Source organism: Anolis carolinensis, chromosome 5, assembly GCF_035594765.1.
Source record: "Anolis carolinensis isolate JA03-04 chromosome 5, rAnoCar3.1.pri, whole genome shotgun sequence".
Lineage (NCBI taxonomy): Eukaryota > Metazoa > Chordata > Lepidosauria > Squamata > Dactyloidae > Anolis > Anolis carolinensis.
Genome location: NC_085845.1, coordinates 205,417,389 through 205,441,094, shown reverse-complemented (window position 1 = coordinate 205,441,094; position 23,706 = coordinate 205,417,389). Strand labels below are relative to the sequence as shown.

At 44.5% G+C, this 23,706-nt stretch overlaps 1 protein-coding gene across 8 annotated transcripts in view; it reads right to left on the bottom strand.

Annotated features, from left to right (window-relative positions):
* shank3 (SH3 and multiple ankyrin repeat domains 3) overlaps positions 1–23,706 on the bottom strand; it is a 467,801-nt gene that overhangs the window by 246,133 nt on the left and 197,962 nt on the right. For all 8 annotated transcript variants that reach the window (XR_010006367.1, XM_062981259.1, XM_062981260.1 and 5 more), the window contains exons 5-9: positions 23,268–23,419; positions 15,568–15,735; positions 12,990–13,106; positions 10,603–10,680; positions 8,768–8,834 (exon numbers count right to left, since the gene is read on the bottom strand). Coding sequence is in view for 7 of the 8 variants with exons in the window: in XM_062981259.1 (XP_062837329.1) it covers positions 8,768–8,834; positions 10,603–10,680; positions 12,990–13,106; positions 15,568–15,735; positions 23,268–23,419 (582 nt within the window). In the remaining variant the exon portion in view is untranslated. The remainder of the gene's footprint in view (positions 1–8,767; positions 8,835–10,602; positions 10,681–12,989; positions 13,107–15,567; positions 15,736–23,267; positions 23,420–23,706) is intronic.

Here is a 23,706-nt window from a genome sequence, read left to right as displayed (position 1 = left end):
CCACCACGGAGAAGGCCCTGTCTCGTGTCCCCACCAACCGCGCTTGCGACGCAGGCGGGATCACGAGCAGGGTCTCTCCAGATGACCAAAGTGGACGCGTGGGTTCGTAGACGGAGATGCGATCACGGAGGGAGGATGGTCCCAAACCGTTCAGGGCTTTGTAGGTAAGCACCTGCACCTTGAATTGGGCTTATATTATCTGCTTTGAACTGGATTATCTTGAGTCCACACTGCCATATAATCCTCTTCAGTGTGCATACTAAACATAAAGATAACCATACAACAGACATTCAATACCACCACTAGCTCAACAATTTCTCACCAACACCACCAGACAACGCCACAGCAACGCTAGTCCATCTATATACCCTGTTTCCCCTAAAATAAGACATCCCCAGAAAATAAGACCTAGTAGAGGTTTTGCTGAATTGCTAAATATAAGGCCTCCCCCGAAAGTAAGACCTAGCAAAGTTTTTGTTTGGAAGCATGCCTGCCAAACAGAACACCAGAGCATGCAGGATCGGTAAATGTACATACTATAAAGTGTTGTACATGGAAATATTAGTAACAAGAAATTCTTGATAGGATTCACAGTTTGTCTGGTTATGCTGGTTTGTGATGACAACTACTGTACAGTATATAATAAATGTTCACTTTGTGTTCAATAATAAATGTGAATTCTTCTTCATGGAAAAATAAGACATCCCCTGAAAATAAGACCTAGTGCATCTTTGGGAGCAAAAATTAATATAAGACACTGTCTTATTTTCGGGGAAACACGGTATTACATATTCCATGCTCTATTCTATAATCTATCATACATTTATCATTTCTTGATCCTATTATCAATCCATCCACCTGCCTATCCATCCATCTATATTTCTATCTATCTATCTATCTACCTATCCATCTATATCATTATGTATTCCATGCTCTATTCTATCTCTCATCTATCCATCCATCTTTCACTCTCAAGCTATCTCTTGACACCTCTTTAACTGCCCTGCCTCCATGCTATGGAAATCCTTGGAAGTTATAGTTTGGGGAGACCCAGCAGTATATGGCAGAGCAGGCTAAAGACCTTGCAAAACTGTAACTCCCATGATTCCATCGCACGGAGCCAGCGCTGTTAGTGCCAATCTGCATTCATTGGGTAGTGCGGATGCACCCTTCGAGGATGAATGCTGGTAGCCGCAATCTGCCAGGACTCAGAGCGAAGGAGCTGTGGGATTTGCAGTTCCGCAAGGTCTTTCTCCTTCTCCGCCAAAGAGCCTGAACTACAACTCCCAGGGTTCCATATCACGGAGCCATGGGCGTCAAAGCAGTGCCAGACTGCATTCATTCTGGGATCTCCTCTATGAGCTGGACTACTGCAATGCTCCTTGCATGGGGCTGCCTTTGAAGAGCGTTTTAAAAGGCAGCAGCGAAGGTGTTAAAATGGCTGGAAATAAAACTTTAAAAACCACATTTTCGCCGCAGAATGAAGCATGGGGTTGCCGTGACAACAGTGCTCAGCCAGGCGCATCCCTGCCTCTGCCTGTCCGGTTTTGCGCTTCTCTTTGAACCGACAACGTTGCCACCAAATCCCACCCGGACGGGGCTTTGGGGCGAGATCTACAGGCTGGAAGGTGGGTCATGGCGAAAGATGGGGCTCTTTCTATTTGGGATACAACGTTTTCCTTCCTGGAGTTTTGCAAGTCATACTGTATGAAACCACCAAGTTAGAAGGGACCCTAAAGGTCATCTAGTCCAAGCTGCTACCATGCGGGAATCCAGTGCTAATGTTCCCCGAGACATCGGCATTGCAAGAGGAGTGGGTCACCTCTGGATCCCCCCAAAGGAAGCACAAATCTCTCCATTGACTGACATGGGGTGAGCAGCACTCTCTCAGCCGCAGAATAGACTTGTAGGCATACAACTGTTATTAAACGTATTCGAACTGGACAGCACTTTAACTGGAAGCTGTAGTTCAGACTGGTCCCAACATTCCTTGGCACAGAAGAAACTACAACTCCCATGTCTCCCGAGCATTGCACCATGGCAGTTAAAAGTGGAGCCAAACTGTATTCAAGGGGCCGGGCTGTGGCGCAGCTGGCTAGTAACCAGCTGCTATAAATCACTACTGACCGAGAGGTCATGAGTTCGAAGCCCGGGTCGGGTTAAGCCTCCGACCATTAATAGCCCCGGCTTGCTGTTGACCTATGCAGCCCCGAAAGACAGTTGCACCTGTCAAGTAGGGAAATTTAGGGACGCTTTATGCGGGGAGGCTAATTTACAACACCATAAAACTGCCAGCAAAACACAAGGAAAGGAATGAGGAAGTACAGCCACTACTGGACGGTGAAGCAACAGCTCCCCCTGTGGCCGGAATCGTGAAGCTGGAAAAATGTTAAAAAAATGCCTCTGAGTCTGTCTAATGTATGTTGTTTGTCTGTTGGCATTGAATGTTTGCCATATATGTGTTCATTGTAATCCGCCCTGAGTCCCCTTCGGGGTGAGAAAGAAGGGCGGAATATAAAGACTGTAAATAAATAAATAAATAAATAAATAAATCCACATTGTAGTTGCACCTCAAACTATCTGGAGAGCACTGGTTTAAGTGGAATTAATTAGGAATTAATGCAGTTTTGACGCTGCTTGAAATGCCATAGCTCAATACTATGCAATCCTGGGAGTTGTAGTTTGGCAAGGCCTTTATTGAGCCTTCTCTGTCAAAGAGTGCCGGTGACTCACCAAACTACAACTCCCAGGATTCCACAGCATTAAGCCACGGCAGCTAAAGTGTGGTCAAACTGCATTAATTCTACAGTGTAGATCCACCAAAGGAAAGCTCAAGTGAAAGGAATAGGAGATAATCTTTGGCTGGATCTACACTGCCATATAATGCAGTTTAACTTCATTGAGCTGTATTATATAGGGCCACATCTATACTGCCATGCAATGCAGTTTAACTTCATTGAACCGCATTATATAGGACCCCATCTAGACTGCCATGCAATGCAGCTTAATTTTATTGAACTACATTATATAGGGTCCCATCTATACTGTCACATAATGCAGTTTAACTTCATTGACCTACATTATATAGGGGCCCATCTATACTGCCATATAATATAGTTGAACTGAACTGCATTATTTAGGGCCCCATGTACATTGCCATGTACTTCAGTTAAATTTCATTGACCTGCATTATACAGGGTCCCATCTATACTGCCACATAATGCAGTTTAACTTCATTGAATTGCATTATATAGGGCCCCATCTATACTGTCATGTAATGTAGTTTAATTTCATTGACCTGCATTATATAGGGTTCCGTCTATACTGACATGTAATGCAGTTTAACTTCATTGAACTGAATTATATAGGGCCCCATCTAGACTGTCATGTAATGTAGTTTAATTTCATTGACCTGCATTATATAGGGTTCCGTCTATACTGACATGTAATGCAGTTTAACTTCATTGAACTGAATTATATAGGGCCCCATCTAGACTGTCATGTAATGTAGTTTAATTTCATTGACCTGCATTGTATAGGGTTCCATCTATACTGCCATGCAATGTAGTTTAACTGCACCAAACTGCAATATATAGGGCCATATCTACATTGCCATGTAATGCAGTTTAACTCCATGAACTGAATTATATAGAACCCCATCTATACTGCCACGTAATGCAGTTTAACTTCATTGAACTGCATTATATGGGGTGCCATCAATACTGCAGTTTGGCACTACCAATATAATGCAGCTTGAAACTGCATTGCACGGTCAGTTCAGACTCATATAACGCAATTTGACAGCATTGGACTTCATCATACGAGTTTACACTGGCCATGCAATGCAATTTCGAACTGCATTATATGGCCGTGTGGATGAGGCCTGGCACATAATGTGGTTTAACTGCCCTGAGCTGGCATCATACGGGTCTGGAATGACGGTATCATGCAGTTCAAAGACATTACACATCAGCGGCAAAGAAAGCGGGAGGGTGGGTGTTAGCATTCCCCTTGCGTAGGCACGATTGTGATGACCTCTGCATCCCAAATCAGGAATAATAGGATGAGTGGCGAGGCCAATGCAAAGCGTAGGAAGATTTGCAGGAGCCTTTGTGAGAGCTGGCATCCAAGGAAGGCTTGCAAAATCCGTCCGTCCGTCCAGATGAAGGTTAAGCGCCCGGCTGCTGGCACGGAGCCCTCAATTAGGGATGCAAAGCCAAAGCCCCGCTCCAGCTGGAGGTCATACGTTAGGAGGGGTTTTTTTGTTGTTGTGGTGGTGGTTGTTTCGATTGTGCTTATTTGTTTCCCTCAAAATGAAATGCGGAAGGAAAGAAGGCAACCCAGGGCCCAAGAGAGATCCGTGCCAACTAATTGGGCCGGAAAGAAGGACGGGATCAAAACACCCAACGTTGCATGCTTTGGAATGAGTGGCATATGCACACACACAATGAGAAAGAGGCTTCTTGCAAAGCCAGAGATACTTCAGATTGCAAAGAGAAAAGGGATTTAATGGACATTAGAGATGTGCACGGAAATTTTCCCTTCGCTTCCTTCGTGCTATCGTTCCGTTTCAAACGTTCTTCTGCACAAAACGAATTATGACATTCTCGTAGGAAACGAGAGGCGAGATGAAAATGAAAGCCGCACAGTCATCGTGCTTGCTTTCGTTTTCCTTTCGTTTCTACCCCGTAACAATAAGCAGGTGCGGACAGAGAGCTTAGACCTGATGTGTACCAATAGGTGTTAATAAGAATATCAATACAGTAGAGTCTCACTTATCCAACACTCGCTTATCCAACGTTCTGGATTATCCAACGCATTTTTGTAGTCAATGTTTTCAATATATCATGATATTTTGGTGCTAAATTCGTAAATACAGTAATTACAACATAACATTACTGAGTATTGAACTACTTTTTCTGTCAAATTTGTTGTTAAACATGATGTTTTGGTGCTTTATTTGTAAGATCATAATCTAATTTGATGTTTAATAGGCTTTTCCTTAATCCCTCCTTATTATCCAACATATTCACTTATCCAACGTTCTGCCGGCCCGTTTATGTTGGATAAGTGAGACTCTACTGTATATACATATTAATCATGATAGCTACTCTGGGAGTCTAAGCTGAGCCTGGAAGAGGAATGCCTCTGCATTACATCTGATGTGTGCCAATGGTTAATAATAATATCTATCTATCTATCTATCTATCTATCTATCTATCTATCTATCTATATTAATCATGATAGCTACTCTGGGAATCTAAGCTGATCCTGGGAGAGGAATTCCTCTGCATTACATCTGATGTGTGCCAATGGTTAATAATAATATCTATCTATCTATCTATCTATCTATCTATCTATCTATCTATCTATCTATCTATCTATCTATATTAATCATGATAGCTACTCTGGGAATCTAAGCTGATCCTGGGAGAGGAATGCCTCTGCATTACATCTGATGTGTGCCAATGGTTAATAATAATATCTATCTATCTATCTATCTATCTATCTATCTATCTATCTATCTATCTATCTATCTTAATCATGATAGCTACTCTGGGAATCTAAGCTGATCCTGGGAGAGGAATTCCTCTGCATTACATCTGATGTGTGCCAATAGGTGTTAATAATAATATCAATATATACATATTAATCATGATAGCTACTCTGGGAATCTAAGCTGATCCTGGGAGAGGAATTCCTCTGCATTACATCTGATGTGTGCCAATAGGTGTTAATAATAATATCAATATATACATATTAATCATGATAGCTACTCTGGGAATCTAAGCTGAGCCTGGGAGAGGAATTCCTCTGCATTACATCTGATGTGTGCCAATGGGTGTCAATAATAATATCAATATATACATATTAATCATGATAGCTACTCTGGGAATCTAAGCTGAGCCTGGAAGAGGAATGCCTCCGCATTACATCTGATGTGTGCCAAGGTGTTAATAATAATATCTATCTATCTATATCCATAGGTAAAGGTAAAGGTTTCCCCTGACATGAAGTCCAGTCATATCCGACTCTGGGGGTTGGTGCTCATCTCCATTTCTAAGCCGAAGAGCCGGCATTGTTCATAGACACCTCCAAGGTCTTGACTGCATGGAGCGCCGTTACCTTTCTTCCAGAGCTGTACCTATTGATCTACTCACATTTGCATGTTTTCGAACTACTAGGTTGGCAGGAGCTGGGGCTAACAAGTGGCGCTCACTCCGCTCCCCAGATTCGAAACTGAGACCTTTTGATCTGCAAGTTCAGCAGCTCAGCGCTTTAACACACTGCACCACCGGAGGCCCCATCTATATCCATATCTATATCTATAGATCTATATCCGTATCTATATCTATATTTATGTGTTTTAATTGTGCTGTAACCTGCGTGGCTTAGTGCTTAGTGTTGTTGTTGTTGTTATTGCCAGTGTGACTTAGTTCTTTGTGTTGTTGTTGCTGCTGCTGCTGTTGTTGTTGTTGTTGTCAGCATGGCCTAGTGCTTTGTGTTGTTGTTGTTGCCAGCATGGCTTAGTGGTTTGTGGTGGTGGTGTTATTATTACGTATTATTATTGTTGTTGTTATTATTGCCAGTGTGGCTTAGTGCTTTGTGTTGTTGTTGATGCTGCTGTTGTTGTTGGTGTTGTCAGCATGGCCTAGTGCTTTGTGTTATTGTTGTTGTTGTTGCCAGCATGGCTTAGTGGTTTGTGTTGTTGTTGTTGTTGTTCTTATTATATTATTATTATTATTATTATTATTATTATTATTATTATTATTATTATATTTGTAGTCTTGACTTTTTCAGATTTAATTTACAGATTGCATTAAAACTGCATGCACTCTTTGGACCTTGGGAAACTATAACTCCTGCGATTCCATAGCATTGAGCCATGGTAGAGCCAAGGAAACTGGGCTCAAACAGCATTTATTATTCTACAGTTCACCCTGTGCCACATTCCTGTTCCTTTTGTCCCTTCCAAGGACAAGGTGCTGGCCATTTCGGACAGGACTGGACATGGCTCGGCCACCTGGACCTCTGCAGGAAGCCTTTTTCCCGATGCCCTTCCTCCTCGGCCGGCGTTTTGGGCACCTTTTCAAGCGGCTGGCCCCGTTCTCTGGCCAATTCCCTCAGCTCACAAGGGCTGGCCATCTGGGCCCGCCGACTGGAGTGACCTCCAGTTCCGGACCCTCGGTGCTTTCTGACCCACTTGGACCGATTGCCCTGTTCCGCAAAGTCCGCCGCTGCTCTTCCCTCGGGCACAGCGGGACTGGACCCAACACACTTCCTTTTGGTCTCGAAGCCAAAGCTTTGAACATCCTCTTTCATATAATCTCCCTTTCATTGGTTCATGGGAGCCGGGCAGCGTCTCTTGCTCTCGCCGCTCAATGGCCAGGCACAACGCGGCCATTCCGCTTTTGGAGGCACAATGTGGGAACTGAGTCAAGTGGCACCGAAACATGGCATTAGTGGTGGCGCAATAGTGCTTAGGATTCGGAAGGATGGGTGCTTTGGGTCGGTGTGAGTTTTTCAGGCTGCATGGCCACGATCCTGACATTTCACCTGGATCTGCCAGTGAAGCAAGTAGAGTCTGTCTATCTATCTATCTATCTCCCTGTGGAATAATGTCCAGGGTGGAAGTAAGAACCCTTGCCTGTCTAGGGCAAGTGTGAATGCTGTAGTTAGCAAGCATGGCTGGCATTGAGTAGCCATGAGGCTGCAAAGTCAATCCATGAGAAGGTATCTGCATAGAAGTAACCTGGCTGTTGTTGCCTGGAGGCATCTTCGGTTTGGGAGGTATTAACTGGCACCACTCCAAAAGAGTGGGACTGCAGACAGCAAGCAATCAAGTGCCAGTTAACACCTCCAGGCAACAGAAGCCAGGCTACCTCTATGCAGATACCCTCACGGATTGACTTTGCAAACTTCATGGCTATTCAGTGCTAATCAATCTGAGCAATTGCAACATTCAATTTTGCTTCAGACAAGGGTTCTTCCCTCACCCTGGACATTATTCCACAGTTATATATACACTCCACTTGCCTCATTTCCAACACACCTCTACACAGATACCCTCACTGATGGACTTTGCAAACTTCATGGCTACTCAGTGCTAATCAAGCTGAGCAATTGCAACATTCACACCTGCTTCAAACAAACAAGGGTTCTTTCCTCCACCCTGGACATTATTCCCCAGGTGTGTATGTATGTATATATAATATAATATAATATAATATAATATAATATAATATAATATAATATACACCACTTGCCTCTGAGAATGCCATTAGTCACAGCTGCAGGTGAAACATCAGGAGAGAATGCTGCTGGAACATGGCCATACAGCCCAGAAAACTCACAGCAACTAGTCATTCTAGCCATGAAAGCCTTCGACAACATGATGGGTGTTTTGTTTTGTAATTCTACTTATATGATCATGTATATTGGAATGGCATTTAATTTGGTTGCACGATGTACAAGGACAATAAAGTAATTCTATTCTGTTCTATTCATTGGGAAGAACTCCAGTGGGTTTTGTATGCTAGCAATGGCGTGAATCTGCTCCAGGTTTTAGCCCGAAGTTTAAAAGAGGTCTCAATGGTGCCGAATTCTATCTCTCTCGAATAGCTCTTGAGTCTATAAACCCAAGCCCCCTTGGTCCTGCAGAGATGTCTGGCCCATAGATGTGACCCAACTTCCTTCCCCCATTTTTCTCAGCTGGTCAAGGAGAGAAATAGGCAGAAACGTCCGGAAGGGAGAGACCCTCACTCACCAACGTCGGACTCTTTGTGGGTTTTGATGATTTCGGCCAGTTCGAAATTCCCCGCGATGATGGCCACCTGCAAGAGGAGGAGGAAGCAGAAAGGCAGAGGAGTGAGCTGGGAGGCAGAAGACCCTAGAGAAGAGTAAAGCTGGAAAAAAGATCCTAAAGGTCATTGTAACGAAGTGTGATTTTTTATTTACAGATGCCATGTTTAACTGTGTTTTAAAAAGGGTTTAGCTGAAGAGAGAGTTTGAAAAGAAACTCAGTCAATCAGTCTGTGGTCAGAGAACCACAGGGAAGGTTGATTTTAGAGTCGGTGCCTTTATGAGGTACTGGGAAGACTGATTCTGGTTGAAAGAATCAGGGAGACTCAAAGGTTGGATTTTGAGTCAAGTTTAAAATAAGTTTGGTGACTTATTTCAAGGTAGTCTGTTTCCAGATAAGGAACATATAGGGTGACTGCAGGTTAAAGCAGTGGAGAGAGAAGTGACATTTTAGGAAGTTTGAATCACCTCATTCTGTTATCGCAACTGTTAATCTAAGTGCCTCAAACAAGAAGAGAAGTTATTGTAACCATTAAGCTTGTGCCTGAATAAACTTGTTATTGTTCTCTCAAACATCTCAGCCTGTCATATATACACACATCCAGAATAAAGAAGAAGAAAGAAAAATAAAGATTTAAAAGTCTCCTCTCTAAGTAGCCAGTGACTAAATCTTCCAATAGTGGTGGCAAGAGTTGATAATCCCCTTAACATCTGGTGGTCGCATTATAAAACCTCTAATATCTGGTGGCCGTATTATAAATATCTTTATATTGGTGGCAGCGGATAGATAATATAAATATAATTAATTAATAGGAACTCCTCCACATCTCCGCAAATCGATGTCAGCGGTGGGATGAAAAAGATTCCCCCCTGCCTGAGTACTCCACAGTCATCTAGTCTGACCCCTTTCGGCAATAATCCTGGGGGGCATCTGACCACCAACAATGGTGTCTCTACACTGCGAAACGAATGCGGTTTGACACCACTTGAACTGCCATAGCTCAATGCTTACTGGTCTCGGGAGTTTTAGTTTTACTAAGGGTGCACCTCCATTGGGGGATGGATGCAGTTTGACCCCATTTTAACTGCAATGGCTCAATGCTTCTGGAATTATGGGAGTTGTAATTTGACAAGGCTCTTGAGCCTACTCTGCCAAAACATTGTAAACTACAACTCCCAGGATTCCATAACATAAGTCTTTTTATATAGTGTTATTGCATGTTTTCCAGGCTATATGGCCATGTTCCAGAAGTATTCTCTCCTGATGTTTCGCCCACATCTATGGCAGGCATCCTCAGAGGTTGTGAGGTATATACTACTACTACTACTACTACCAATACGAATAATAATAATAATGGAAGCCTAGACAACAGGAACGACAACCTCCTCCATATATCTCACAACCTCTGAGGATGCCTGCCATAGATATGGGCAAAACGTCAGGAGAGAATGCTTCTGGAACATGGCCATACAGCCCAGAAAACACGCAATAACCCTGTGATTCCGGCCATGAAAGCCTTCGACAACACCTTTATACAGTTCTTAAATATGCTTCATTTGCCTTCCGAGAGTTGGCAACCATTTCCTTCCCGACTGTTTCCAGTCAGCTCTCTCTTCACCCTCCAAGGTGAAAGTGGAAGTTACAATCATTTGTCTCTGCACTAAGTTAGAGACAGCAGCCAATCGGAATTCTGGCTCCTGGCTGGCTCAGCCAATCAGATGTTGACACATGCCTTTCCAGTCAACCCATTTAATCATTACAAATCTCCACAATCTAGGCCCACCCCACGCACGTCCTACCTGGAACGCCGTCTGGCTGTTGTAGTTCCGGATCTCTTTGCTGGCCCCTCGGAAGAGAAGGACCCGAGCACAGCTCTCCTGGAAGGAGAAGGAGAGAACGCAAAAATGAGACAAAGAAGAGAGAGAGAGAGAGAGAGAGAGAGAGAGAGAGAGAGGCTTCTCTATTCCTGGTGGGTGTTGTGACTCAGCCTCAGAGTGACTCTGATGAGGATTTTGGGATACAGGTTCCAGATGAAGCGATTCAGGATGAGTTTCAAGATGACTCTGATGGGAATGATGGGATTCAGGTTCAGGATGAGTTTCAAGATGACTCTGATGGGAATGATGGGATTCAGGTTGAGGATGAGTTTCAAGATGACTCTGATGGGAATTATGGGAATCAGGTTCAGGATGAGTTTCAAGATGACTCTGATGGGAATTATGGGATTCAGGTTCAGAATGAGTTTCAAGATGACTCTGATGGGAATTATGGGATTCAGGTTCAGGATGAGTTTCAAGATGACTCTGATGGGAATTATGGGATTCAGGTTCAGGATGAGTTTCAAGGTGACTCTGATGGGAATTATGGGATTCAGGTTCAGGATGAGTTTCAAGATGACTCTGATGGGAATTATGGGATTCAGGTTCAGGATGAGTATCAAGATGACTCTGATGGGAATTATGGGATTCAGGTTCAGAATGAGTTTCAAGATGACTCTGATGGGAATTATGGGATTCAGGTTCAGGATGAGTTTCAAGGTGACTGATGGGAATTATGGGATTCAGGTTCAGGATGAGTTTCAAGATGACTCTGATGGGAATTATGGGATTCAGGTTCAGGATGAGTATCAAGATGACTCTGATGGGAATGATGGGATTCAGGTTTAGGATGAGTTTCAAGATGACTCTGATGGGAATTATGGGATTCAGGTTCAGGATGAGTTTCAAGATGACTCTGATGGGAATTATGGGAATCAGGTTCAGGATGAGTATCAAGATGACTCTGATGGGAATTATGGGATTCAGGTTCAGGATGAGTTTCAAGATGACTCTGATGGGAATTATGGGATTCAGGTTCAGGATGAGTATCAAGATGACTCTGATGGGAATTATGGGATTCAGGTTCAGGATGAGTTTCAAGATGACTCTGATGGGAATTATGGGATTCAGGTTCAGGATGAGTTTCAAGATGACTCTGATGGGAATTATGGGAATCAGGTTCAGGATGAGTATCAAGATGACTCTGATGGGAATTATGGGATTCAGGTTCAGGATGAGTTTCAAGATGACTCTGATGGGAATTATGGGATTCAGGTTCAGGATGAGTATCAAGATGACTCTGATGGGAATTATGGGATTCAGGTTCAGGATGAGTTTCAAGATGACTCTGATGGGAATTATGGGAATCAGGTTCAGGATGAGTATCAAGATGACTCTGATGGGAATTATGGGATTCAGGTTCAGGATGAGTTTCAAGATGACTCTGATGGGAATTATGGGAATCAGGTTCAGGATGAGTATCAAGATGACTCTGATGGGAATTATGGGATTCAGGTTCAGGATGAGTTTCAAGATGACTCTGATGGGAATTATGGGATTCAGGTTCAGGATGAGTATCAAGATGACTCTGATGGGAATTATGGGATTCAGGTTCAGAATGAGTTTCAAGATGACTCTGATGGGAATTATGGGAATCAGCTGCAGAGTGTTCCTGCTGTGGGAGATGAAGAACAGGGAGTTTTTCCCATGGGAGGGAATGGTGTTGTTGATGCTGAAGCTTCACAGGTGCAAGAAGCTGATAGGAAAAGCAGCTCTCAGCCTGATAACACTAACGAGCAATTTGGCCTTGACAATGGAACGTCTCTGGACTGGGCTAGTCGTCTGAAATTTAGGGAGGTTCATAGACGTTTTAGAACAGCAAATAAGAGGGAGGTCAGAGGGCAAAGAAATGCCTTCATTTTATGCTATTAAAACAGTCTGCTGAGAGGGAAATCTTTGTCAAAGCAATGTCTCTTTGAATCGAGAAGCAAGTCCTGCCTTCCTGGATTATTTGTAGCCTTGGTGTATTCTCGCTTATGGGACTTTGTCATGTACTGAAAGGACTTTGTTTCATGCCAAATGTTTCTTTGGATTATTTCTTACAGCCTTGTTTTGTAACTATCTTTTGGAACTGAACTTTTGCCTTTTAAGAACCAACTTTTCTTTTTACTTCCAATAAACTACAAAAGACAATATTCCGTGTGCTGCCTGGTGTATTTAGCAAGGTGAAGCTAGCCTGAGGTGCGACAGTGGGTTTTGCCAGAGGTGAATGAAACTGCCTTCTGCCTCACCTGGCCCATCCATGGCTTAGGGTCACACTGCCCTTGGGAGGGGGGAACGAGAAGGCCAAGGGGTCAAGGGGTCCCCACCTGGTTGTAGAGGGCGCACACGTGGAGGGCGGTGTTCCCGGAGGCGTTCTGCGCAGTCATGTCAGCCCCATAGAAGAGAAGGTGCTCCAGGTGCTGGACGTGGCCGTAGCGGCAGGCCTGCATGGGAAGAAAGAGGGGAAGGGAGGAAGGTGGAGGAAGGTGGGGAAGGGTCATCTAGACCAACCCCCTCCTGCCATGCAGGAAGGAACATCTCAAGCACTCCTGAAAGAGGCCCACCCAACCTCTGTTGAAAGACCTCCAAAAAGGAGAGTCCATCACCTTCTAAGGTGGGCTCACGCTAAGTATGGAAAGGGCCCTTAAAGGTCATCCAGTACAACCCCATTCTGCCAGAAATGAAGCACTCCCGAAAGAGGTCCGTCCAACCTCTGTTGAAAGGCCTCCAAAAAGGAGAGTCCATCACCTTCTAAGGTGGGCTCACACTAAGTATGGAAAGGGTCCTTAAAGGTCATCTAATCCAACCCCATTTTGCCAGAAATGAAGCACTCCCGAAAGAGGTCCGTCCAACCCAACCTCTCCAAAATGGAGAGTCCATCACTGTCTAAGGTGGTCTCACACTAGTCAAGGAAAGGACCCTTAAAGGTCATCCAGTCCAACCCCATTCTGCCAGAACTGAAGCACTCCTGAAAGAGGTCCATCCAACTTCTGTTGAAAGACCTCCAAAGAAGGAAGTTCATCATCTTCTAAGACAAACGGAAATTAGAAAAGGGGCCCTTAAAGGTCATCTAGTCCAACCCCATTCTGTCTGAACTGAAGCGCTCCTGAAAGAGGTCCATCCAACTTCTGTTGAAAGACCTCCAAAAAGGAGAGTCCATCACTGTCTAAGGTGGTCTCACACTAAGTATGGAAAGGGCCGTTAAAGGTCATCCAGTCCAACCCCATTTTGCCAGAACTGAAGCCCTCCTGAAAGAGGCCCATGCAACCTCTGTAGAAAGGCCTCCAAGGAAGGAGAGACCATCACACACGGAGTCCTATATATCTGGAACCTTTTACGTGCAAAGTATATAATATCCCAGAGTTGGAAGGGGCCCCCAAGAGTCATGTAGACCCGTCCCCTTAAGAGATGCAGAAATACACAGTTGAAAGGCCTCCAAAGAAGGAGAGTCCACCACCTTCTAAGGTGGTCTCACATTAGTTATGGGAAGGACCTTTAAAGATCATCTAGTCCAACCCCACTTTGCCAGAATTGAAGCACTTGAAAGAGTGAAAGTTCTCCAGGGAACGAGAGACCACCACCCTCTGAGATCTATATATATATATATGGATATACTCTGTTGAAAGCCCTCCAAAGATGGGAGGGACCCTCGAGGACATCTAGTCCAGCTCCACTTTCAAGCACTTGAAAGAGGCCAACCTCTGTTGAAAGTTCTCCAAGGAAGGAGAGACCACCACCCTCTGAGATCTATATATATGGGATGTGGAACCTTTTATATGCAATGTATATAATATCCCAGAGTTGAAAGGTGTCTCCAAGGGATCGTCTAATCCAACCTCCTTCCCCCATGCAGAAAGACACAACGAAAGCACTCTTGAAAGCCTCCAAGGAAGGGGAGTCCACCACTCTCTAGTCCAGCCTTGTGCAGGAAAACAAAACTGAAGCACTCCTGAAAGAGGCCCATCCAACCTCTGTTGAAAGGCCTCCAAAGAAGGAGAGACCACCTCTCTGAGAGGCAGCCTTACGCTAGATCCAGCCCCAGAATGGACCAACTCCTGAAAGGTCTCTGTTGAAAGCCCTCCAAAGATGGGAGGGACCCCCAAGGGCATCTAGTCCAGCCCCATTCCCCCATGCAAGAAGAGACCTAGCTCTGGGGACCCTCTCTCCCACTCAAGGGGTGTGTTTGGGAGAAAAGGGGTCCCCATTTCCCCCTAACAGTGCATAATATCCCAAAGGGGTCCCCAAGGGGTCATCTAGTCCAACCCACTTCCCCCATGCAGAAAGACACCACGAAAGCACTCCAAGGAAGGGGAGTCTTGGCTCCCTAGAGGTCATCCAATCCAGCCCCATTCTGCCTGAACAGAAGCACTCCTGAAAGGTCTCAGAGTATTTGCAGCGCAGCAGTAGTTGGATGGAAGCAGTGGAGCGCACAACGAAGAGACACTCAGAGACGTTGGTAAAACTATTTACAAAGTTTTACTGTATCAACACAAATAGACTAACAGACGACAGTTGAACACAGGACTTGAACTCTAGGCAGACAGAACTCAACTGAACTGACGCAATCAATTATACACACACACTTGTGTCTGGATACTCCCTAGTTCCAGCCACACATCAAGATCATCATAGCTTCTTGGCAATTAACTCTTTCCACACTATGGTACATTCTGGATGATGCAATCAGTTGCAATACAAGCATGGCACAAATTGCATTTAAACACTATCAATATACAAATCCCACATTAACAAAAGGTCTCCACCCAAACTCTGTTGATGTGGAAGGGACCCCCAAAGGTCATCCAGCCCAGCCCCATTCCCCCAGGCAGGCAGGCAGACACGGAGCTCATGTTCCAAAGCCGGGTGTGTTTGTGAGGAAGGGGTCCCAGTCGTCCCACGCCTCACCTGGTGGATCTCCTGCCAGCCGTTCTCGTCCACGCAGCCCACCCGGGCGTAGTCGTGCAGCAGCAGCTCGCAGCAGTAGGGGTCCCCGCCCACCATGGCGCTGTGGTAGAGGGGGGTCAGGCCCCGGCTGTCCTTGTAGTCCGTGGAGGCCCCCAAGTCCAGCAGCGTCTGGAAACACACAGCGGACGGAGGGGAAAGGTCAGGGCCAGGCCAGCAGAGACCGTGGAGCCAAGGGAGACTGCAGTACCGTCCTTGGCCACAAGGGGTGAGGGACTCCCTGCATTTTGCACTGTTTTAATTTAGTTTATTGTATATTATGATACTATTTAAATGTTTTAACTGTTTTAATGTTTTATTGTATATTGGTCTACTGGCATTTATTTATTTATTTATTTATTTCCAGAATTTATACCCCGCCCTTCTCACCCGGGGGGACTCAGGGCGGCTTACAACAGTTGGCAACATTTAATGCCAAGAACATAATAATCAAACAAAAACAGTACATATAATCAATTAAAACTATAAAAATACATCATTAAAATACATTATAAAAATTAAAACATATGTAAATTAGATCCATTTGTCTAAAAACCTCATGCTTCAGCCTTCAATCGGACCATGTCGACGTTATCATATTACTCGTTAAAAGCTTGTGCACACAGCCATGTTTTCACAGCCTTTCTGAAACCCAGAAGAGTTGGGGCTTGTCGGATATTTGTAGGGAGGGTGTTCCACAGCATTAATTGGTCAGAGCAGAGGTTGGTCTACCCTCCATAAGATCCCGCATTCACTTCTCCCTATACAACTATTGGAGAATCATAAAGGATTCCTCAGCTAGAGTTTTCCCAATGCTATGCTTTGAACCTCTGGTGGCTCAGTGTGTTAAAGCACTGAGCTGCTGAACTTGCAGACCGAAAGGTCCCAGGTTCAAATCCGGGGAGCGGAGTGAGCACCCACTGTTAGCTCCAGCTCCTGCCAACCTAGCAGTTCAAAAACATGCCAATGTGAGTAGACCAATAGGTACTGCTACGGTGGGAAGGTAACATTGGCACTCCATGCAGTCATGCCGGCCACATGACCTTGGAGGTGTCTACGGACAACGCCGGCTCTTCAGCTTAGAAATGGAGATGAGCACAACCCCCAGAGTGTGAGTAGATCAATAGGTACTGCTCCAGCGGGAAGGTAAGGGTGCTCCATGCAGTCATGCCAATGGCCACATGACCTTGGAGGTGTCTACGGACAACGCCGGCTCTTCGGCTTAGAAATGGAGATGAGCACCAACCCCCAGAGTGTGAGTAGATCAATAGGTACTGCTCCAGCAGGAAGGTAACATTGGCGCTCAATGCAGTCATGCCAGTGGCCACATGACCTTGGAGGTGTCTACGGACAACGCTGGCTCTTCGGCTTAGAAATGGAGATGAGCACCAACCCCCAGAGTGTGAGTAGATCAATAGGTACTGCTCCAGCAGGAAGGTAACATTGGCGCTCAATGCAGTCATGCCAGTGGCCACATGACCTTGGAGGTGTCTACGGACAACGCTGGCTCTTCGGCTTAGAAATGGAGATGAGCACCAACCCCCAGAGTGTGAGTAGATCAATAGGTACTGCTCTAGCGGGAAGGTAACATTGGCGCTCCATGCAGTCATGCCGGCCACATGACCTTGAAGGTGTCTATGGACAACGCTGGTTCTTCGGCTTAGAAATGGAGATGAGCACCAACCCCCAGAGTCGGACACAACTGGACTTAACATCAGGGAAAACCTCTACTTCTATCCTTTGAACATCTATCAGAATGTAAAGTTTGGAACTCAAAACATCAGACATTTCTGAAAGTATGTCCTACCCTGTCTCATAAGCCTTTGATCCTGAGCTCAAGAGAGAAGTTACATGAATACTTTTATAATCAAGGTATTCAGATGGACAGACAGGCTATTCACAGCTCCAAATTCTCGACATGGTACAAATTATACAAACTCGACCATGAAAGGGCTATGTATGTAACCAACCCCAGAAATTGAAGACCTGCCCCACTGTTTGTTCGCCTGCTCCCTATACTCTGCACCAAGAAATAAATTCTAAGGGCCTGTTCTATGGTACCTACAACCGAATACGGTCACAGAAAAGATCTTCTACCTTTTATCTGATACCAACTCCATAATCACGTATAAGGTCTCTCTCTTTACCTTGGCAGCAAATAAAATCAGGGCAAGACTGATTGCGGACATTGCAGTCGACTGTGGAGCCAGGGATGCTTTTATCTAGTTTTTAACATGACTAATATTTTATACTGGCTTTTTACCGGTTATATTTTGCAAACTCTGTTTTATTCTCCATGCATCCTGCTTTTAACTGTTGAATTTTACAGTGTTTCTATAGATGCTTGTTTGATATTGTTACTTAACTTTTTAAAATGACTGATCTTATATATTGGCTTTTTAACGGTAAATGTGCCGCTCCCAGCACATGTTGCACTTGTGTTGCTGAACCTCACTGTCAGAGCGCGCGGTTTGGATAAACACCCATGCAGCGGAAGATCAACGAAGAATCACTGACACCAATAAAGAGGCTGAAGCCTGTTTGGCTTTCTATACAAGATTTACTAATAAACGGAAAACTCTCAAGACGATATATACAGACAGAGTGCAGAGAGGCAAAAGAGCAGAGGGCAGAGAGATAACAGATAACACAGTAAGCTATTTATAACCACCTCTGCTGTCTGATGCAATACACAGTTAACTCTTTACACACTCGCATAGTGGACAGCAGACAGTGCATGATGCAATCTCCAGCTCACATTGCACCACTATAACTCAATTACATTTAAACAACTCTATATACAATCATTCTCACTTCAACACTCACAATGTATATTTTGCATGCTCTGTTTTATCCTGCTTGCATCCTATTTTTAACTATTGGATTTTACAGTGTTTTCTACAGATGTTTGTTCGATATTGTTTCTGTAAATACATATCACCATTGACTGGAGCATTAATAGATTGATTGATTGATTGATCTAAGTAGAGTTCAGTATATTTCTCCCTGTTGAAGTTCAATGTGTAGCAGGGACACCATGCGTATTACATGTAGCAGAAGTATCCAAGATGCTGGAACTCTTTTGTGGAGTATGTAACACTACGCCAACCCTGCAGAGCTGACCGTCGGCTTCTGTCAGATCCCAGCCAACCAGGGCACCAAGGCCTGCTGCGTTTCAGGACTTGCACTTTGACACAGATGATGCTGAGGATTATACTGACATTTCACCCTCCACGGAGGGGCCTTTGCAGCTGCAGGTTCCCGAAGATATTGGCTCTGGAGACTCACTAATTGGGGAAGATTCTTCAATTCCTCCCTCACAGATAGAGCCAGATGTTGCTGAGACGCCTGGGAACAGGGTTTTTAATCGTAGAGATTTTGTAACCAGGGACAGAAGTGCTCCAATTCTGTGGAACTCATTGCCTCTATATGTTAGAGCAATGTCGGAATTGCAGCCTTTTGTAAAAGTGCTCAAGACTTGGCTGTTTGGTTGTGCATTTAAGTAAAACAGATCTAATCTGCCAAATAGTCACTGTTGAATGTTTTTATGTTGAATGTTTTTATATTGTGGAATGATATTTTAAATTGTAAGTCGCTCGGAGCACTCTGGTGGAGAGCGACTAAATAAGAAATAAAGTGAAGTGAAGTGAAGTGAAAACAAGGGGTTCACCGGAGCCAGAGACTGGCAAATAGATGGGATAATGGTGAGTGTTCTCATGGGAAAGTTTTGGGAGTTTTTACTCCCTAAATTCTGAACTGTCCGGACTCTGTTAAAAGTGTTTTGCTCAGTAGATTTTCTTGCGGTGTCAACGTTGCTTTCTTGGAGAGAGGTTTCTCCGTCTCCAGGTCCTGTTTCCAAGCCAAGTTTTCCAGTTCCAGTCGGGCCGTGCCGTGCCGCGACTCTCGAGTAGACCTTGACTTCAGTTGTTTCTTTGTTCCTGATTCAAGTTTGCCTCAGCCTTGACAACCTTTGCTGCCTTGATTGCTATGAAGTATTTCCAGTGGATTGAACTCTGTTTTCTGCCAGCCTTGTTTCTCTGTTTCAGCTCATGGACACTTTGATTTCCTCGGAGAGCTATCGAGTTCTCATTGTGGATTATAATATCGGACCTTTTCATTTAACCATTTGGAACCACCATTGACTTTCTAAAAAGAACTATTCCTTACTCAGACTCTATACCACATTTCCTTTGGATATATAATTGCTTTAATACAGATATAGTGTGTTATATTGGCTCTTGTCTGGTTTTCGAGTGCTCATGCTGCCTTGGGGTGCAACAGCGCCTGAGCACAATGCGTGACTTTGCACTAAATGCGGGGAAGCTGTGAAGCTTGTGGGAACCGTCTTGCTACGCCCAGCCTTTCCTATTTGGGTCTCAGTCCTGGGAGAAATACTAAAATGATTCATTCCTTGCAGGAAGGAGTGAAACGACGGGAGGATTTATATCCCCTGCTATATGTACGTTGTTTTATAGCTGCGATGCTGGAGCTGGCTGTCGAGGGTGTGCGAGGCGGAGGGAGAAGGGTCAACAGAAGCCAAATTGGATGTTGGATTCTTTATAGTTGCACGATCGGAGGAAACACAAACTGTTTTATGCACTGCCACACTGCCAAGGTCTGCAAGATGTGCAGGCACCCAGGTCAGTAAACCTGTAAATGTCATCAGCAGGCCTTTTGTTCTGTCGTCAAAGGCTTCGCTGAAATCAAGCTATCATGTTTACACCAATCTAATGTGCATCTCTTTGCAATACGATGACCCAAAAGTTACTGTGCTGAGAAATAGCAGAGAAATAGGCAGATCTGTCTGATTTTTTAATCCTAGAATCCTAGAGTTGGAAGAGACCTGGTGGGCCATCCAGTCCAACCTCATTCTGCCAAGAAGCAGGAAAATCGCATTAAAGGCACCCCCAACAGATGGCCATCCAGCCTCTGTTTAAAAACATCCAAAGGAGCCTCCACCACACTCCCTCTGCAGCAGAGAGTTCCACTGCTGAACATTATTATTATTATTATTATTATTATTATTATTATTATTATTATTATTATTATTATATCTCGCCCTTCTCACCCAACAGGAGACTCAGGGCGGCTTACAATAAAACGCATATATAAAAAGTAAACAGTGCAATATAAATCAGTTAAAAATTATTATTAACTTACATCAGAATTCATAAAACACATTATAAAATACAGGTAGGCATGTTCAGTTCAAAAAACTGGGTCTGTCGATTGAGTTCAGCGTACGTGATAATAATTAACGTTGCCAATTATTATTCAAAAGCCTCTCTCTCTCTCACACACACAGTGAGGAAGTTCTTTCTCATGTTCAGGTGGAATCTCCTTTCTTTTCTGTAGTTTGAAGCCGTTGTTCCATTGAGTCCTAGTCTCCAGGGCAGTCTCCAGTCCTCCTTCCTAGGACTTCTCCTCCCTCCCATCTTGATCCATGGCCATCATCATGCCTACTCTCTCTCAGCCTTCTCTTCTGTAGGCTAGACATGCCCAGCTCTTTCAGCCGCTCCTCATAGGGATTGTTTCCCAGACCCTTGATCCTTTTAGTCGCCCTCTTCTGGACACCTTCCAGGTTAGAGGCAACCTCTCCCTTCAATTGTGGAGCCCAGAAAGGGACACAGTGGGGTTCCAGGTAAATTGGTCTGACCAGGGTAGAAGAGAAGAGAGCATGGGGAGCAGGACTTCCATCCTTGGATCTAGGCACTAGGCTCTTATTGATGCAGGCCAAAATCCAATCGGATTTTTTGCTGCTGCATGACATTCCTGGCTCATGTCCCCCTTCCTCCCCACGAGGAGATTCGGAGGTGGGGTCAGCAAAAATTATTACCAACGGAAGGGTAAGGAAACAATACATCAGGTACAGTAATTATCAATACTGAGGGGAGTTGTTCTTATAAACAATTATTGAAGGCACACCGGAAGAGCCAGGTTTTTAAATTGAGTCAGAAAAGGAGGACAGTTCTCAGTCTGATAGCAGGCAGACAGATGATAATGAGCAGGCTGACCTTGATGAAATGGAATCTCTAGACCGAGCTGGCCGTTTGGAATTCAGGGTTCGAAGGAGTGTGAGAATTGCAAACAAGGAGGTGGTCAGAGGCCAAAGAAATGCTTTCATGCTTTGCAAAGGGTATTAAAACAGTGTGTTGGGAGACAAACATTTGTCAAAGCAACTTCTCGCTCAAGTCAAGAAGCAAGTTCTCATTTCCTGGATTATCTTGCAGCCTTTGTGTTCATGTTCATGGGAATTTGTCATGCTCTAATGCAGGGGTCCCCAAACTTTTTAAACAGGGGGCCAGTTCACGGTCCCTCAGACCATTGGAGGGCCGGACTATAGTTTTTTAAAAAAATATATAAAAAAATTCCTATTCACATTGCACATACCTCATTTTGAAGTAAAAAAAACAAACAAACGGGAACAAATACAGCCTTAATGTTAATAAAAATCATAATAAAAATAATAAAGAGGATTGGAAGAGACCCCTGGGCCATTTACTCCCACCTTGATAATTAATTATTAATTAAATAATAACTAAGATACCATTATAAACAAGCAAAGCTCTGGAAGGCGCGCACCAGGCGAAGCCGGAGGTGGGAAAGGCGCATGCCTTCCTTGGTGGAGGGGGCCGGATAAATGGCTTCGATGGGCCGCATGTGGCCCCCGGGCCTTAGTTTGGGGACCCCTGCTCTAATGGGACCTTGTCTTTTTCTTAAGATTTCTTGAATTATTCTTTGAAACCTTGTTTTGTAAAAATCTTTTGGAACTTTACTTTTGCTTTTGAAGAACTATTTATTTTCTATTTCCTAATAAACGGCACTCCATGCAGTCATGCCAGTGGCCACATGACCTTGGAGGAGTCTACGGACAACGCCGGCTCTTCGGCTTAGAAATGGAGATGAGCACCAACCCCCAGAGTCGGTTATGACTGGACTTAATGTCAGGGGAAACCTTTACCTTTACCTTAATAAACTACAAAATACTTCAACCTGTGAGCAGCCTGGTGTATATAGCAAGGTGAAACTAGCCTGATGTGCGACAACCACGGAGAAGGCCCTCTCCCCCGTCCCCACAAGCCGTGGAGAGAGAAGAGGGCCTCCCCCCCCCCCCCCGGTCACTTCTTTCCAGGAGGAAGTAGGGCCGGGCTGTGGCGCAGACTGGTTAGTAGCCAGCTGCAATAAATCACTCTGACCAAGAGGTCATGAGTTCAAGGCCAGCCCATGTCGAAGTGAACACCTGACAATTAAATTTTAATAAAATAGCCCTGCTCATTGTTGACCTAAGCAACCCGAAAGATAGTTACATCTATCAAGTAGGAAATTTAGGTACCACTTATGTGGGGAGGCTAATTTAACTAATTTACAACACCATAAAAACCGTCCATCAGCGTTTGGAATGAGGAAGTATTCATCAAGGACTCGGCGTCACAGTGGATAATGAAGCAGCACCACCCCCTGTGGCCGGAATCGAGCATACCCTCAGGAAGCTGGAGAAGGTTAAATTGCCTCTGCGTCTGTCTCTGGCTCTATGTTCATATGGCATTGAATGTTTGCCATGTATGTGTACATTGTGATCCGCACTGAGTCCCCTTCGGGGTGAGAAACAAGGGTGGGATATAAACACTGTAAATAAATAAATAAAGTACATAAACCAGACTCACCATCAGGGCGGCGTGGTTCCGGCACCGGACGGCCTTGTGGAGCGCGGTGAGCCCCTCCCGCGTCCGGAAGTCCAGGTGTGCGCCCCCGTTGCGCAGGGCCTTGACCACCTCCACCGAGTAGTCCAGCTGGACAGCCATGGTCAGCGGGCATTCTGCGGGGGAAGCAGAGGGCAACGGCTTGAGCAGGGGTCCCCAAACTAAGGCCCGGGGGCGGGATGCGGCCCTCCAAGGTCATTTACCTGGCCCCCACCCTCAGTTTTATAATATATTTTTATATCAGTTTTAATAATATAATATATTGTATATACATATAATATTGATACAATATTATAATGTTATGCAATATAATACTAATAATAATACCATATAATAATATTAATTATATGTTATATATTACATATTATATATAATTATATTATATATAATACTAATAGTAATA